Below are 18,195 nucleotides of genomic sequence, written 5' to 3'. Positions count from 1 at the left end.
GGCTGAAAAATGAGAAAAGCACCTATAGGAGTGCGATACCAAAACTGAACTTTCTGACATTGTGATTGAAAGATATAATAATTCCCACTATATTGATCTGTAAGCCAAGGTGCGAAAACCACATTCCTTATCCCACTCAAGAGAATTAGCAGAAGTCGATGTTTTATTCCTCCTCCATTATTTGTTTTTATGAGTGAATAAAAACCTGGTACTGGAAATTGTGATAGAAACAGAAACTCGAAATGTCAGTTTTGTTAATTTAATTCAAATACTTAAATTTCAATTAAGCAAATATCAAGGAAAGAAAGTTCAGAAAGTAGTAGTACTTCAGGTGGATGAACTGGATTTTGCTTAGCTGGTAGTGAAAAACGAAGTGCAAAATTAACCACAGAAGTAAGTTCCTGCCATCTAGTGGCCAAATGAAATCATTACGATATCTTTTTCTTCAAACTAAACAGAACAGCTTTGAAAATAGAATACAGGTGGACCAGTAAAAGGGTAACTGAAAAGATAATTTTTCATAAGTTTTATAGAGAGAGGAAAAGCTATTTGATGTGCTGGTTGAAAAGATTTACATTCTGGGCATTGAAAATTTGATCTGATGATTAAGCAGCAGAGAATTAGGATTTGGAGGATTTCACTGAAAGGTTAACATGGTAGGTAAAGGATCTTTTAAATATCAGATGTGTGACTAGGCTATTAGAGGTGGGACCGTGCTTTCCTTGTCTGAGTCATCTAAAGAGTGCAGTTCTTTCTGTGTAGCTGGTTAGAATGACAGCTTCCTGCTTTGGATGGGCACCACATGGATAAGGGGCAGAAATCCATTCCACTCAGGACAAATATGGTCAGAAAGTGTCTTTGTTAGAGCCAGCCTTTCCAGGAGGAGCTTCTTCAAACATGTGTACAATTTGTACCTTAAATTTCTATTAGTTGAATGAAATTAGATAATGTATCTGCCTCATATTTCTAAGATATCAAGAATCATTCTTAAAAACCGTATCCTGCTTTAGGCACTCCCAAGTGTTTAGGAGTGAAGTATACTGATGTTTGCAACCTATTTTAAAAGGTATCACTGATGTTTGCAACCTATTTTAAAAGGTATCATGTTGAACCAACATGGATTGATAAATGGATAGAGGGATTTATATATGATCAAGTGAATGCATCAAAATTTTAATTATGCAATTCAGGTGGCTGATATATAGGTGTTCCTTGTACAGCTCTTTCAATGTTAGCTTAGAATTTTTAATGATGAAATATGTCAAAACACCTAATTTTGAAGAGTCTACTAGGGTGTGTTAGAAGCAAGAGACAGCTTTAATGAGCCAGATAAAGTCATCTGTTGATTCCAGTATTTTGAGCTTCTTCGTTAACACTGAGTAAAGTACTTTTGTGTTTTGCATACTTAATGTCCAGCAAGATCTTCCAGCAGTAACTGGAACACTGCTGGTTCAAGTGAATCTTGACACAGCATGGCTGCATCATCTTATAAAGGAATCATCAGCACTTACATGGTATTATTTTGTTAAACATCAGTAACAGCTGCAATTGTACATATAGATATATAAATTTTATTAATATCACTCTCTTCCTCCAGGTTGTAAGGGCTATAGAGTATCTAATCTTCCTCAGCATTACCTATATAAAGGCCATCAGAGTGAGTGACACATAGTTGTTGGGTTTTTTTTAATATATATTGAATGAATGAATGAATTCACATCTAGTTTCCTGCTGGTACACAATAAATAGCTATCCTATTAATGGCAAAGTCCTGAAAGTAAAGAACCACCTAAATGTCATGCTAAAATAAAAAAATTGAATAAATGAATATATCAATGAATGAAAAGGGTGAAGATGCTGCTTTCTGCTGTCTATAATAAGTTTGTATTTAATGATTAATAACAGCAGGTTATTCAGAAAGCTACCAAACGGTAAAAGAACAGAGCTCCACTGACCCTTTTATATGTGTTACATAGATAAACTTTAATGTACCAACTTAAATTTATTAGAAGTGTTTTGACACAGTTTCCAAAGAAATTAGAAGGAATGAACTCTTGGTAGTTAGGTAGAAATCCAACAACTCTTTACATTAATTTTGTGGAAGTATATCTTTGAAATTAATTAAGTCAAATCATTTGGCAAAGGCTATGGTCAATTATCGCAGGACAAATTCTGGATAATTCCCAGGAAAAAAAAAAGTGTCTCCTGGAGCCCTCCCCAGGTTTCTGTGATTAAGCTGGCATTTATAGAGTGGATGGAATTAATGGGTTTCATCTGGGGAGAGCCACACACTTGAGAGAGACAGCTACAGGACTTCAACGCAGTAGTTCTTAATATGTGGCCTCTAGACCAGCATCAGCTTCACTGCAAATTGTTAGAGATGCAAGTTCTTGGGTCCACCCCAGACCTACTGTATCAGAAACTTTGGCTATGAGGCCCATCAATCTGTGTTTTAGGAAGCCATCCGGGTGATTCTGGTACATGCTAAAGTGTGAGAGCTCTGCTGCTCTAAACATGATCCATGGGCCAACAGCATCACCTGAAAGCTTGTTAAATACGCAGCATTTTGGGACCTATGCCAGACCCATTGAATCTGAATCTGCATTGTAACAAGATTCTCAAGTGATCTGTATGTACGTTTAAAAAAATAAATTTTATTGTGTATATTCAAGGCATACAACATATTATAAGTAAAATAGTTACTATAAGGGAACAAACAGACATATCCTTCATCTCACATAGTTACCCACTTTGTTCCCCCTGTGGAAAGAACAGCTATAATCTACTCATTTAGCAAAATTCAGACTACGATACATGAATGTTAATTACAGTCCTCATGCTGTACATTAGATTTTTTAAGTGTTAATCCTACGGGTTTCCTGCTTTGTATCCTTTGATCTGCACCTCGCCTACTTCTTACTCCTGTATGCACGTTAAAATTTGAGAAGTCCTGCACTAAAACAGAGTAAAAAACTTCATTATTAACTGAGAGCCACGTTCTTATAATTGGGCATGACCTGGATATTTAAGTTAATGTATTCATCTCTATTTTAGGCAAATGAACCCAAAGCCCCTCATTAGAATCCAGTGAAATTTTACAAATTGTTATGGAGGATATTTGCAAAAGCAGTAGAATTGAACCAATCATTGACTAATTTCAATTCAAGTGAATAAATGGTCTTTTCTTGACACTTATGTAAAAAGACCTTAGTTCTTCAACTTATGGCCATCGATGGCACCAAATCACTCTACCATAATGAGCAATTGTTTCCTTCTCTAAAAATGGGGATTACTATGTTTTTCTTAGTTAGGACCCAGTTTTATGCAAGGCATCCAATGAAAGTGCATTGTGAATGCCAAATCTGTACAGTATAGAAGAAATGAAATGGATGGTGTCATTATTTAAAGGAAAACTTTTTTTTTTTTTTTTTTTTTTTTTTTACTGTATTGGATGCTTTAAAGTTCAGGGATTTTGATAAACTATTGTTTCTATCAGTTAATATCTTGCTGATTTATTGTTTGAGGAGGAAGATTTGAAGGAGGAGAATTTTATTTAAAGAGAATCCAAAATGAGCTGTAAACCTCATCTTTGATTTTAGTGTCAAGTTCTTAAACTGTGGATGAAATATTGAGCTTAAGTTTTGAATAATCAAATGGTATCCAAGGGCTCGGGTAAAATGTTGTAACTTTATGAAAATACTACCTTGGATTGTTTTGATGTCAGGTTATTTTATTGGTGAAATTCATATCATTATTCAACTAATCAAATTGGGACCATACACTGAATTAGAAAATATTTACAAATAATTTTATTTTATTTATTTTTAAGAGACATGGTCTCTGCCACCCAGGCTAGGGTGCAGTAGTGCATTCACAGTTCATTGCAGCCTCTGCCTTCTAGACTCAAGCAACTCTCCTGCCTCAGGCTTCTGAGAAGCTGTGACTACAGCGTGTGTTAGCACACCCAGCTAATATTCACAAACAATTTTAGATAAATTCCAGCTCACTCACAAGAACATGTGAGTTAGACAATATAAAAAGTAGGCTCTTTGGAATAAATAAACTGTTAGTATCACCAACCAACTCTTCCTTTCAACATCAATATCACACAAAGACCACTCACACACATGCACTTGCAGGTGCAAATACAGACGATGTTGGGAATTCTTGTGAAGAGTTTGGCCTCGAGGGCTGGGTAAGGTTTGTAGTGTCAGGTACTCTGTCTTAGCATACTTTCCCAAGGTATGGAAATGAATTCTTGGCATATGAATACAGCTTTTGTAATTTCCAAGTTGGGGGATATGTATTCAGCCAGCCAATGCACAAACCAATCAAACAGAACCCTTTGTGGGTTCTGTTTGATTCAGAAACCTTACTTTCTGAAAAATAAGTTCTGACAACATCCAGCTATTAAAGGGCGGGGTGGGGGGGTGGAATTCTTTACATTAAACTAAAAATTCAATCAAAGGATGCTGCCATTTAAGGTAAAGGTCTTATATCCTGTGTTCATTCAGGCAGCCTGCTATGGAGGACAGAAGGATGAATGAATGGCCCACCCTGCTAAGGTTACCAGAAAATTACAGCTTTGTTATAGAGGCAGTGCGTGTGTGTGGTGAAGATGCCTATCAAACTGTGCTCCGAAGACCAGCAGTATCCCATCACTTGGGGGCTTATTAGGTCCCAGGCCCCACCTGAGACCCACTGAATCAGGATCAGCATTTTATCATTATGTCCTGGTCTTCACTCTTAATGTGGAGAAATGCTGATGTGGAACATGAGTTGTAGAACCAGATTGCCTGAGTTTCAGTCCTAACTCCTTTCTTTACTGATTGTGTGGCACAGGGCAAGCAATTTAACTCCTCATTTGTTTCTTCATTTGTTAAATGGAAATAATGGTAATTAGGACATGTGGATGTTTTAAGACTTGAGTAAATACAGTAAAAGCTTCATGGCCAGACATGCTGAGTCACCCCTGCAATCTCAGTGCTGTGAGAGGTGGAAGAGGGAGGATTGCTTGAGCTGAGAGTTGAAGACCAGCTTGGGCAACATATTGAGACTCCATCTTGATGAAAGAAAAATAAAATAAAGGGCTCAATATGGTGCCAGATACATAGTAAGCACTCAGTAAATGCTCATTATATTGTTTTTACTTCTCTAACATTAAAAAAATCATGTTTGAATATTGCATTTTTGCATTATTACCACATATTTCCTAATAAATGCATTATTTACTTTTTCCTTTTATAGGTTTTTACAAATAGAAAAAAAAAACTATTGTGATATTTCACTAGGCATCTCTGTAATAACATTATTCGGTCTGTAAAACATTTTAAAATATATATTTTTAAATGTGCATAGAGGCTAGATGTGGTTGCTCATGCCTGTAATCCCAGCACTTTTTGAGGCTGAGGCAGATGGATCACTCGAGGTTAGGAATTTGAGATCAGCCTGACCAACATGATGAAACCCTGTCTCTACTAAAAATACAAAAATAAGCCGGGCCTGGTGGTGGGTGCCTGTAGTCCCAGCTACTTGGGAGGCTGAGGCAGGAGAATGACTTGAACTCAGCTGGCAGAAGTTGCAGTGAGCTGAGATCACACCATTGCATTCCAGCCTGGGTGACAGAGCGAGACTCTGTCTCAAAAAACAAACAAAATGTACATAGGAAACATGCTAGAAGGATAAACATTAAAAATGTTAACAGTATTTGCAGAATTAGAGGGTTTTAAAATTTTCTTTAGTTTACTATGTTTTAAAATTTTTCTGCGTGACATTTTATTTAGAGGAATTAACTGTGAATGCTATACTTTGTTAGGATTCGGCTGGGCTCCTATTCTACAACCTGAATAATCTACCACTCTCAATTTACAAAGACAAAATAAATCCAATGATGAATCTTTATTATTCCTTAACTTCCAACCATTATTCAGATAATATGTAACCTAAATATGTATTGTATACATAATATATGTATAATATAATCTGAATAATGTATTTTTACCTTATCTGAAATAAATGTCTAATTTTCAAATCATGGAGGGAAATTCTACTTTCTTATCTATTTGGTTTGTAATTACTCTGGAAGATACTTTATAAAACTATTAAAAAGCTGGTAATATTTTACAGTCCAATGAAGTTTTGAATGTTCAAATAGAAATGACCTTTAGAAGCATCACATTAAAATGATTATACTAAAAAAGTCTTTGCTGCTAAAATAGTGTCTCCAGTGCCTGCCATGTCCTAGATAGAATTTTCTTTAGAGAAAACCAGTTGCTTATTTTCGGTGGCATCATTCAAACAAACTTACATTATTCCAAGACAAGATAAAAAGACACTGGGGTTCAAAGTGTGAAATGTCTTTTCTTTCCTAGTATTACATGTTAAGGGCAAATAATATTTTTTCTTGAGTTTTAAAAATGAGGCCAGTTAAGAGTTTAGACATGTCAAAAGAAAAAAATCATATTTTCTCTATTAGACCAATATAGACTCCATGTGATTCAATGCCTCTAAAATTTCTAAAACTAAAAAATGTCCAAATACTGTCCAAGTTTAAACATTATACATTTCTAAAAATCTTTTCTGATCACCTTTAAGAAAAGATAAACAAAAATAAGATTGACCTAAAACTCTATTTCTATATTTTTGTACGTTTTATTCTCCTACAATAACTTGGTGCAAAGATAAGGTTTTCAAAGGACACCAATTTGTAAAAAGAGCCCTACAGTCTCAAAGGCCTTATGGCTCCCATTCTTTAGAGTGACTTTATTCCCTAATCATTACAGAAATGGTCTCTCTGAGGCACCATTAGTAAAATGTTCCATTATGAGACCTTTAGCTCAATTGCTGATTGAATTGGGGCTATACACTGAATCAGGAAATATTTACAAACAATTTTATTTTATTTTATTATTTATTTTTAGAGACATGGTCTCTGTTGCCCAGGCTAGGGTGCAGTAGTGCATTCATAGTTCATTGTAGGCTCTGTCTCTGACTCAAGTGATTCTCCTGCCTCAGGCTGCCAAGTAGCTGGGACTACAGGCATGTGTCAGCACACCCAGCTAATATTTGCAAACAATTTTAGATAAATTTTAGCTCACTCACAAGAACGTGTGAGTCAGACACTATAAAAAGTGGGCTGAAATATGATAGCATTGAAATATTCTCTTGAAGCAAGTGCTTATTTCTTAGAGACAATGGCTAATGAATGGGTTAAAGTTGATAATCTAAAAAGTATTTCTTCTAAATACTGAAAATACATGTAATTTCACTTGAACATGCTTTCTTTTAATCTCTATTTCTTACAGAATAAAATACAGACAGTTCAAAAAAATGCTCCTGTTTTCTTTTTTGTTTAACTTTTATTTTAGGTCCAGGGGTACATGTGTGGGTTTGTTACATAGGTAAACTGTGTGTCATAGCAGTTTGTTATTCAGATAACTTTGCCACTCAGGTAATATGCATCATACCTAATAGGTCCATTTTCTATTTAGAGAAGAGTGCTACTAATAGTGATTTATTTATACCTATGTAAATTATCTTTACCTTGAATTATACTTTCTTAAATATGCTATTAAGTAAAGCAGTAAAAAGAGAAAAGAATTTGAGAGCCTTTGGTAGATTTCCAAAGAGAGAAATTAATTTCATACTGATGTTTATATGAGTAAAATGAGAAACTCACAGAATTCTCTAGTCTTAATCTTTTAAAGGCCATGGAAAAGAGAAAAAGCATTATTATCAGTGAAGAAATATTAAAATGAAAGATGTAACTATTGCCAAATATTTAAATTCTATTTCCCAAGCAATTAATTCAGAAAGGGAACTCATTCTTGTATTTATTTATAAAACAGCAAAGTACTTAGCATTGCTGGTTTCCCTAGAAGCAGAAGTGGACATGAGGATTCTTGAGCACATGAGTAACTGAGAGAATGCGCTCAGGAAAAAAACTGCAGGGAGGTGAGGCAAGCAGGTTAATATAGGAAGGAAGGTAAGTCTAATGTGGCCTCAGGCAAACTCCAGCCTTAGACTGATCCCACAGGGCACTCTGGATCATGAATTGTAACACAGAAGTTGCCCACCACAAGTAAGAAACTGAGCTGTTATTCTCCCCAGTGAGATTTATCTGAGATGCAAGCATGGCTCAACATATGCAAATCAATCAATGTAATACATCATATCAACAGAATAAAGGAAAAAAAAACCCATATGATCATTTCAATTGATGTTGAAAACACATTTAATAAAATTCAACATCCCTTATGATAAAAACCCTAAAAAAAAAAAAATCCCACCTTCTATACCCGCCCTGGGTAGAGAAGGAACATACATCAACACAAAGAAAGCCATATGTAACAGTTGAACAGCTAGTATCTAACTGAATAAAGGAAAAATGAAAGCCTTTCCTCTAAGATCTGGAATAAGACCTGGATGCTCACTTTCACCACTATTATTCAACATAGTACTGGAAATCCTAGCTAGAACAATTAGACAACAAAATGAAATGAAGGGTATACAAGTTGGAAAACATCAAATTATTCCTGTTTGCAGATGGTATCATCTTATATTTGGAAAAACCTAATGACTCTACAAACAAACTCTTAAAACTGATGAACCTTCAGTAAAGTTGCAGGATTAAAAATCAGCATACAAAAATCAGTATGCCTGTATCAGAAGATCTCATGCACCCCATAATATATATGCCTACTGTGTGCCCATAAATATAAAAAAAAAATAGTGCAGCATTGCATGTATCCAATAATTGGGGACTTAGTAATTAAATTATGGTGGAGCTATATGATAGAAGGCTATGAGTCATTAAGTCATGTCATAGAAGAACATTTAATTACATGGACAATAAAATATTTAATACTTTCATTTTCACTTAAAACACAGACTGTGAACACTACCCCATTTTGTGAAAAAGTAAAAACTGTGCATAAAAGGCTAGCTATGTATACGCCCCACATTCACTGTGGCTGTCTCTGAGTGGATTGGTGTTTGAATTACAGTCGTTTCTTTGTTGTGTTATTTTCTCATTTTTATGTTTTAAATTTTCTATAATAAACCTAGAATACATTTGAAATAAGAAAAACATTATTTAATGAACAATATCCACTTTAATAGACTATTTAAAAGGACTATTTAATGGATAACTATTATAGTTAATAAAAATAATTTTCAAGGTTTTTCCCCCATACTGATAATTCTCCATTTCTATGCTTTTTTCTCAAAATCTTCCTCTGAATAAAATATGAAAATAGCCCATTTCTATCACTATTTTTAATATTAGTACCCTCAATAATCAAGTTATAGTTCACTTTTTTAAAAAGCAAAAAGACTGCCAGTCTACATAGAGGCTTTAGATTTTTAAATTTCATTTCTACTATTTTTAGACCCTTCCTTAATTATTATTTGTATTGTGACATCTAATGAGAATTCTGTATCAATTATTTGGAGGACATACATTATAATACATAAATATACCATGTAATAATAATAGTAGACTCTTTATGGTTCATACTATTTTCCAGGTATTGTGTTAAATATTTTATGTATTATAAAAAAATCAGAAAAGCACCCTGAAAATCCTGCATATTACATTAAAGACAAAGGGAAATACTAAATGATTTGATGATTATCTTCCTTTTTAAGTGTCTTCATCACCTTTAATTGGCATGAAATCACACAGAAAGTTTCATCTGAAATAGCAAGATGAGTACAGTTTAATTTTATCACAAGATAAGATGCACAGAATGCCAAAAGGAAATGAAATGTGAAAAATTTAAGTCAATCATCCAGATGTTCTGTGACGTGATTCTGCACTCCATGAAAGTGTTGTTCCACTGTGCTATTTTCCCTGAGGTGTGAGATATTACTTAAGCAAGGCCAGCAAGTAGGTGTGGAAATCATGCTTAATGCCGTAAGTGAGATGAAAATGCCCTCTCACCTCTTTCTTTACTTCTTCTTCATCTTCCAGTGTCAAAGCAGCCAACTGCTTTGCTCTCTGCTCCATCAGGTTCACATATCGGATTGGGTTTGATAAAGCTTCAATGACATCTAAACAGGGAAGAGACATTTTAGATCAGAGGTCCTGGAGGTATTGAGGATCCGTCATCCATCTATTTACTCAGCTATCTGACCATCAGTCCATGCATCCATTCATCACCCATCTACCCACCCATCCATCCAACCACCCATTCATTCATCATTCACCTTTTATTCTTCCATCTACCCATATAACTATCTACTCCTCTATTCAACACTTTGAACATGGACAAGGGTGAAAACTCTGTTGAAACTTCAGGAAGAGAGAAATTAAGAGTTTAGGTCTGAGAGTAAAACTGGACAGGCTCCAACTCAGGATCCCTCAATACTCTTAATTCTTTAGTTTCTTAATACTTTTAGTTTTCTTTGTGTGGGCCATTCCAGCAATGGCCCACACAATTTTCCTATTTGGCTCAATGACGTTTATAAATGGAGACATTTCACATGAAAAGCCTACTTTCTGGACTGTTGGAATAACCCAATGATTTGGCAATATAGTTATCATTTGAATGGCAGTGCCTAGCTAGAATGAGTTATGGCTGCCAGCTTTGGATGGCCCATGTGCCCCAAGTTTACCATAGTCTCCACCACTCCCCAGTGTCTTACACCTAAGCTACTTGGCAGTATAAGCATTTACATTTATGATTCTTGGTTACTTTCTTAAAATAATGATGTCACCCATGAAAAGAATCAGCATTCTAAAACTGGTGGAAGACAAACTCAGTGTACAGACCTAGACATCTGTTGTAATGGGTAACATGAGTTGGTAAGTGCTGGGCCCATGAGAATAAGACATTCAAAAAACCAAGGTGTTGTGATTTAAATTAAAATACATCAAATTAAAATATATTCACAATGGCTTGAGAAATTTATCTCTAAACATACATACAAAAGTAGGGGTGATTCTAAGCCAGAATCTCCTGATTTTGTTTGGTTCAGTTTTCCTTCCACTAACCCAAAACATATGGTGACTCAGACAGACATAATTCTTTGACTAAAGGGGTATTTGAGTTAAGTTGTTTACCTGCATATGTGTCTGGCACATAGTCTTTCACTTCTATGTAGACAAAGACAGCAGGCAGCGTCAGAGGCTGGTTCCTTTCATTCCTTAGACAGATATAGTGATAGCCTGGAGGGTAAGAATAATGCTGTGTAGCACACATTTCCTTTCACAATGTTAGTTATAACCATGCACATCTATGTGATAAAAACATGTATTTGAGGTGACTTCCAATGAAAAACAGGTCACATTTTTCATTGTAATAACAGTTGTGAATAAGGTATCATTTTTCTCATTAGACAAGAAAACATTGTTATTTTTTCCCTTTCCAACCATGTTTTTTCCCATAAAAGAGAATTCAAAATCATATGTCATAGATTAAATTATTGATCCAAACTTGTACCCATAACAGAATCATACTTGATGTGACTTTATTTATTTATTTATTATTATTTTTTTTTGTAGAGAGAGGGTCTGTAGAAAGAGGGTCTCACCATGTTGCCCAGGCTGGTTTCAAACTTCTGGCCTCAAGAAATCCTCCTGCCTCAGCCTCCTAAAGTGCTGAGATTATGGGGATGAGCCACCATGCCCAGCCTTGACATATTTCTTGACTTGTGCTTAGTATATGCTCTGCTTTGGTCAACAGTATGTTAGTAATCTGGTGTAAGCAGAGGCTTAAAATGCACATGTGGAGTTAGATTTGCCCTTTGTATTCCAATGGTCTGCCAAGAGAATTTCATATTGCAGAAGCCATTGCCACTTCAGCCTGTGCCCCAGAGTGAGTGCATGTGGGACAGACATAGACCCAACCCAGAACCTGAAGCACAGCTATGCAGCTGAGCTCAGGCTAGATCTGCCAGACTCAGCCAACCCACAGACTTATGAGCATGAAGACAAACACTGGCATATATGTTTTCAGATTGTTTGTTATATACAATTATTGTTGCAAGAGTTGACTAATATATTAATACTACAACATGTCACAAAACATGTAACTCAAATTTAAGTAATCTCATAGCCCTTGTTATCTAACAAAATTACAAGCAGAAAATAGTTTCTGAAATCATTTTCTAGTAATATTCTAAGCAGTGATGATTATCTTTGAAACTTTGATAAAAAGTTTCTCAGCACATTATCCATACCTGGTCGAATGGCTTGCACTGGCAAGATACGGTGGCCAATAAATTTACCTCCTTCTTCATAAACTGCTATTCTCAAACAGGCCAGAGTAGGAAGAACCACCTACAAGGGACATTAAGGACACCTGGTTATAAGAATGAACAGTTCCCAGAAATAATTAGAAAGGTATTATTCAATCAGAACTTGCTTCTCAGATCCAAGTAGAAGTTCCTACTTAGCTAATTTAGACAAAAGTAAAGATGTTGCTCTGTAAGTTTCATTTTCAGAGGAGAAGACATGGGTGGCCAGGGATAGGGCTTCATCTATGTTTTATCACCTTGACTTAATGAGGCATTTGTTAAAAAATAATAGGCTGTTTTATTTTTACATGAACATTCTAAATGTGGAAATGACAAAAGTTCTATCCTTAAATAAAAAGAGTTTAGTGGTCTTATTACCACATGAAAATTGTGTTTATGTTTTCAAATGAAATGACTTCTGCATCTTCAAAGTGAGAGCAAAAAACATAAAAACTACCACCACTGGAAAAATAGGAGTAGCTTTCAAGATAGTTTTTAAATTACAATTGCTTTATAAATTTGTAAATTCCTATAGTAAGCAACAAGCAATTACTCATTTCTTTCCTCAGTGTGAAACATCTAAAATATGCAGTTATAGCTCATGTCAAGAACATGAGGTCAATTATCTCTTTAAACATTTATTGTTTACAAAAACAGCAAACTCACATTTATTGAATATTTTCATTGTGCTAGACATTTCTTGAGTGTGGTTAATGTATTCACTTATGTAAAATTCATAATAACCCTACAAAGTAAACATTATGGTAAACAAGATTATTAAAGTCAGTTAAAATATGGAAAAATCCCAGAGAACAGAGTTTTCATATAGCTATTCTCTTTGCAGAAGACTGGCTTTGTGGACATTTTGGCCATATAAAAGCAAAGAGAGTAAAAAGTCTACTTCCCACTGAACTTATTTTCTTCCTTTACATGATAAGCATGTGTGAAGATTTGCTTTTCATGAAGAAAGAGAAGGGCCCAGTTGAGTGCGAAAGGTTTTTTTTATTAGATAGAACCCAGACAAGACTGAATGACCAGCTCTCAGTGGCTAGAGATTTTAGGGAATTTAAATAATATTCCTTTTAAAGAAAGTATGGATTTTTCTTCTCTCAGCCACTATATTATTCCCTAATTCCCCTCTACTTCATTTGCATTAAAATTAAAATGTATCATTTATCACTTGTACTATTAGATGATATGAGTTAAATTTATTTGTTTTTATGACCATCCATTTGCGGCAAACTAGAATGAATTGATTTATAATACAATTCTGAAAATCCAAACAAGTGATTCACAGAAATCTTGAAGAGTTTTCAGAATGGCCTTCAAAGGTTAATTGCTTTATAAATGTCTAAATTTTCAAATTAAACTATAAATAATTCACCATTTCATTATTTTCTCAATGTAAAACACCTGAAAAATGCAGGTATAGCTCATATCAAGAATATGTGACCAACCTTTTTGAACACAATAGGCTCTTCTTCCCAGACAGGATTCACAGCATTTCCTTGGGATGTCTTCGTCTTAAATGCCTTCCTCCTTGTATCCACAGGCAACCCAAACATATCTACTTCCACATAAGTCCCAACTTTCTTATCCGAAAGAAACTGACCTGAAATAATCTAGAAAATCAATCAATCAATCAATCCATAAGGAGTTTTGATATGCAAATAACAAAGACATAATACTTTAAAAAGTCACAAATGCTGCTGGTGAATGTTGAATTATAAGAAAAATGGAATAGAAGCAAGAATAGGAATATGATTTCTCTTTTGCTTAAAGGGTCCTGATATGGTTTCATTCTGTGTCCCCAACCAAACCTCGTGTTGAATTGTAATCCCATGTTTGGGGAGGGACCTGGTGGGAGGTGATTGGAGCATGTGGGTGGTTTCTCCCATGCTGTTCTCGTGATAGTGAGTTCTCACAAGATCTGATGGTTCAAAAGTGTGTGGTGGTTCTCCCCTCGCGCTCTCACTCCTCCCCTCATGTGAGATGTGCTTTGCTTCCCCTTCACTTTCCACCATAATTATAAGTTTCCTGAGGCCTCCTCAGCCATCTGGAACTGTGAGTTTATTAAACCTCTTTTCTTTATAAATTACCCAGTCTCAGGTAGTTCTTTACAGCAGTGTGAAAACAGACTAATACAGGCTGGTAGAGGAGTTTTGAAAATGGTGAGGTTAGAAGTAGTCAATTAATAATATAAGACAATGTATTGTAGGACGAATAAATGAACAAGTATTCGCTTTAAACCATCAAGATCAGTTTATTGTTACCCCAATCTCACACAATGTCAGCATCTACACAATGTTAGATATTATTTGTCTAGCTATAGAACTAATGGATATTATAGACTTAAAAGAGATTTTTAATATTACATATTTATAAAATGTCTTCCATGTCTGCCTCTGTTTCTATCCAAATTTTCAAAATCTGAGGTATCCATCCCCTGCCATAAAGGTTAATGGAAGCAAACAAGATGTCCTTCTGCTGTATACCAGGAAGGGGAACAGCAGGAAGCAAGTGCTGACAGACCAAACCTCGTACATCTGGGTTATGTGGTCACAAAAAAGTTGCCTACTGGTCAAGAACTTTCTGAGCTCAAGCTTGTGAAAGGAGACAGAATTTCCTAGCTCATGATTGGGCCAGAAATCAGACTAAATGGTGGCAAAACACTCTAATTCTGCCAACTTGAAATCTTTATATATGTGGCTTGAAGTAATTTCAAAAGATATAATTATGAGACACTTCATTGAAATTTTATTTTATAAACCCTGGATATAAAGTGACATAAGTTTTAAGGTAAAAATGTGCTCAACTGATTAAGGTATAAAGAAATTAGTGAAGCTGTTACAGAAAGATTTTTACATAGTTTTTCAAATGCCTTTGTTTAAGGTTAATAAAAAATTGCATTTATGTCCAGTAAAAAAGTCTCTTAGTTCTATAGTTATTCAGTTAAAGAGAAAAGAGACAATATTTTTAAAAAAAAGCTTTAACGCTGAAGAATCCTTGTAAAAAAGTATTCTAAAAAATTGATTCTCTTTTCATAGGAGAAAAATATTTTCTGACATCTAAAAAAATTATATCTGGTATAACATCAATTTCAAAGACTAAAAAAAGTCACTTGGAATTGTTTAGAGTTAGATATCATTAATATGTCTTTTAAAATTTCTGAAAAATCTGGAGTATTTTTAAAAACCACTTAAAGTAGCTTGAAAGCTTTTGTTTAATATTTGATAATTTATTGAGGGAATGTTCTTTCTCTGATTTCCCTCAGAACCAAAGGGGAAAAAAGACCAGAAAATCTCTCTAATATGGGCCACTAATTATCATGTAAATTTCACAGTAGGATATTTACACCAAAAAAAGAGAATTAGTCATGATGAATCTCTCCAACTCATTTTGTTAATTTAGAGTCAGACTTTTATTATATTAAGAATGAGATTTAGCCCCTTTATCTCATCCATGTGGCCTTGAAAACTTGTAATTCAAATTTGATCGTTAGAGGAAAAAAATGTATGAAGAAAGTAGAGTTTTTGCTAGTTACTACATTTTTAATGACTAAGCCACTTCTTTATGCAATGTAGATAAATTCAAGACTATTGTTAGGAACAATTTTGTGATGTGGTGTACATACCTTAACAGATAAAGTGTTTGCTACTATCCCATCTACGATGCCTTCAGTAAATGGATCAAAATGCTTGTCAGGCCTCCTCATGAATTCTGGCTTCAATCTGTAGCCACTCTTCCCGTTGTATTCATACATGCCCATATTTATTTGCATAGCCAGGTCTGAATATCAAAAACACAAGCCTTATTGTGAGAGTATCTATATTTGGAGTAAGAAAGTAAGATTGTAAAGTAAGATTTATCACAGTCCACTTTTGTGAATGGACTCCTTTACAAGAGAGTTAGTCCCTGTAGAAATGTAGAAAACACAGATAAGAAAAAAAACTGACAGTGCAGTGGCTCACGCCTGTAATCTCAACAATTTGGGAGGCCAAAGTGGGCAGATCACTTGAGGTTGGCATTTCGAGACCAGCCTGACCAACATGGAGAAACCCCATCTCTACTAAAAATACAAAATTAACCGGGCATGGTGGCATATGCTTGTAATCCCAGTTACTCAGGAGGCTGAGGCAGGAGAATCACTTGAACCTGGGAGGCAGAGGTTGTGGTGAGCTGAGATTGTGCTGAAACCAATTTATGCTCCCAAGCCTTGTCTTTTATAATGGACTCCTCCATACCTCATTAAAAGAGGATGCTATAATGCCTTTTCTTGCTTTTTAATTTGCACAACAAATTCTTTTTTTAAATTTGGACTTCTGTTATTACTTACAACGAATATCTAATTATACATGGACTCTTTTCCAGTGAATAAAGGTTACTGGTCAAAATTTTCCTCAGACTCCGTCAGTACATCAAATGAATATTCACACATATTGCAACTGATAGGGTGAAAAAATACATATTACAATTGTAAAGAATCTGGGAGGTTGTCAACTGTTCCAGATTATCTGTGTCATGACTCATCTCTATTTATGTGGCTAATAAAGAGGTGATGATATAATTATTGTAAAGTCTCATGTAACAAATCATTTTCAGCGCAGGGAAAATAAGTGAAATTTTCTCTCTTATTAAACTATTATTTTATAAACATAACTATGAAACCAAAGTTGAACACAATTTCAAGAAAAATAATGGACACTTGAAAAAAATTGGCTTCAAAAGCCTAAAAATCACATTAGCAAGTCATATGTTCTAAAACTAATACACAACAAATAAGTAGTGCTTATCTTGGGAGCAAAAGGATAATTGCTTATTAGGACATAAAATCTATTAAGATAACATCACATTTATGCCTGAAAGATGAACATATGATCATCCCAATGAATGTCCAAGAGATATTTAATAATATTCAATACAAACTTCTAAAACATTAGTCAAATAGGACTCAGGCCCTTTAGTGTGCTAAAGAATATCTGACTCAAAGTCACAGCCAATATCCAACTTGATGGTATCTCAACAGTATAATTTATGTTGGGATCAGGATAAAGAGAAAGATGGCCACTCTTCACTTAGATAGAAGAAGTAAGACCTGGTGTTTGATAGATAAGGAAGTGACTATCATTAACATTGATAGTTTGTACATTAAAAAATAGCCAGAAGAGAACAATTTGATTTACAAATACAAATATTTGTAAAGTAAAGAGAAAAGCATTTTTCTCATGTCAAAAATATAATATAAATAAAAAGAAAGATTCTATCAAAGACAACAAGATCTGTAATGAAGATGAGTGATTTTGCCGAGGGACCTAATACAAATATTTGTAAAGTAAAGAGAAAAGCATTTTTCTCATGTCAAAAATATAATATAAATAAAAAGAAAGATTCTATCAAAGACAACAAGATCTGTAATGAAGACGAGTGATTTTGCCGAGGGACCTAATACAAATATTTGTAAAGTAAAGAGAAAAGCATTTTTCTCATGACAGAAAAACTAAAAGTTAAAAAGGTGTCAGTTTTTGTCAGATAAATTTATAAATTTAATATGATTAAAAATATCTATATATTTTTTTAGTGGTTAAGGGAAACACAATATGATCAAATTAAGTATATTTGAAATAATTTCACTGGCAATGGCCAAAACAGAACTATAAATTAATAGTAGTAAAGGAGAATCACCACTTACAGGTATTAATCCATATTATAAAATAGAGTAAAAACAGTGAGTTATTGCATCCAGGAAGGCAGACAAATTTATTAATGGAAAAGGTAGAAAGTGAAAAAAGTGGGTCTCAATTAATGACAACAACAGAAAAGGCTGCATCTATTAGCCTGTAATTCCAGTTCAGTGGGATGATTGTTTAGGTTGAAAATGAATTGCTCTCATTGAGACTATGTACCAAAATTAAATTTTGATGGATGAAAGGTTAAAGAAAAAAGAAACCACGAGAA

General features: G+C 34.4%; 1 protein-coding gene across 3 annotated transcripts in view; it reads right to left on the bottom strand.

The window, feature by feature from the left end:
* PLCB1 (phospholipase C beta 1) overlaps window positions 1–18,195 on the bottom strand; it is a 735,221-nt gene that overhangs the window by 128,679 nt on the left and 588,347 nt on the right. For all 3 annotated transcript variants that reach the window (XM_078371332.1, XM_035302836.3, XM_035302835.3), the window contains 5 exons: window positions 15,875–16,029; window positions 13,698–13,862; window positions 12,184–12,283; window positions 11,066–11,170; window positions 9,944–10,053 (listed from right to left, as the gene is read on the bottom strand). In XM_078371332.1, the coding sequence (XP_078227458.1) occupies window positions 9,944–10,053; window positions 11,066–11,170; window positions 12,184–12,283; window positions 13,698–13,862; window positions 15,875–16,029 (635 nt within the window). The remainder of the gene's footprint in view (window positions 1–9,943; window positions 10,054–11,065; window positions 11,171–12,183; window positions 12,284–13,697; window positions 13,863–15,874; window positions 16,030–18,195) is intronic.

This window comes from Callithrix jacchus, chromosome 5 (assembly GCF_049354715.1).
Source record: "Callithrix jacchus isolate 240 chromosome 5, calJac240_pri, whole genome shotgun sequence".
Lineage (NCBI taxonomy): Eukaryota > Metazoa > Chordata > Mammalia > Primates > Cebidae > Callithrix > Callithrix jacchus.
The sequence above is the reverse complement of the archived record's forward strand: the minus strand, read 5'-3'. Positions and strand labels throughout refer to the sequence as shown.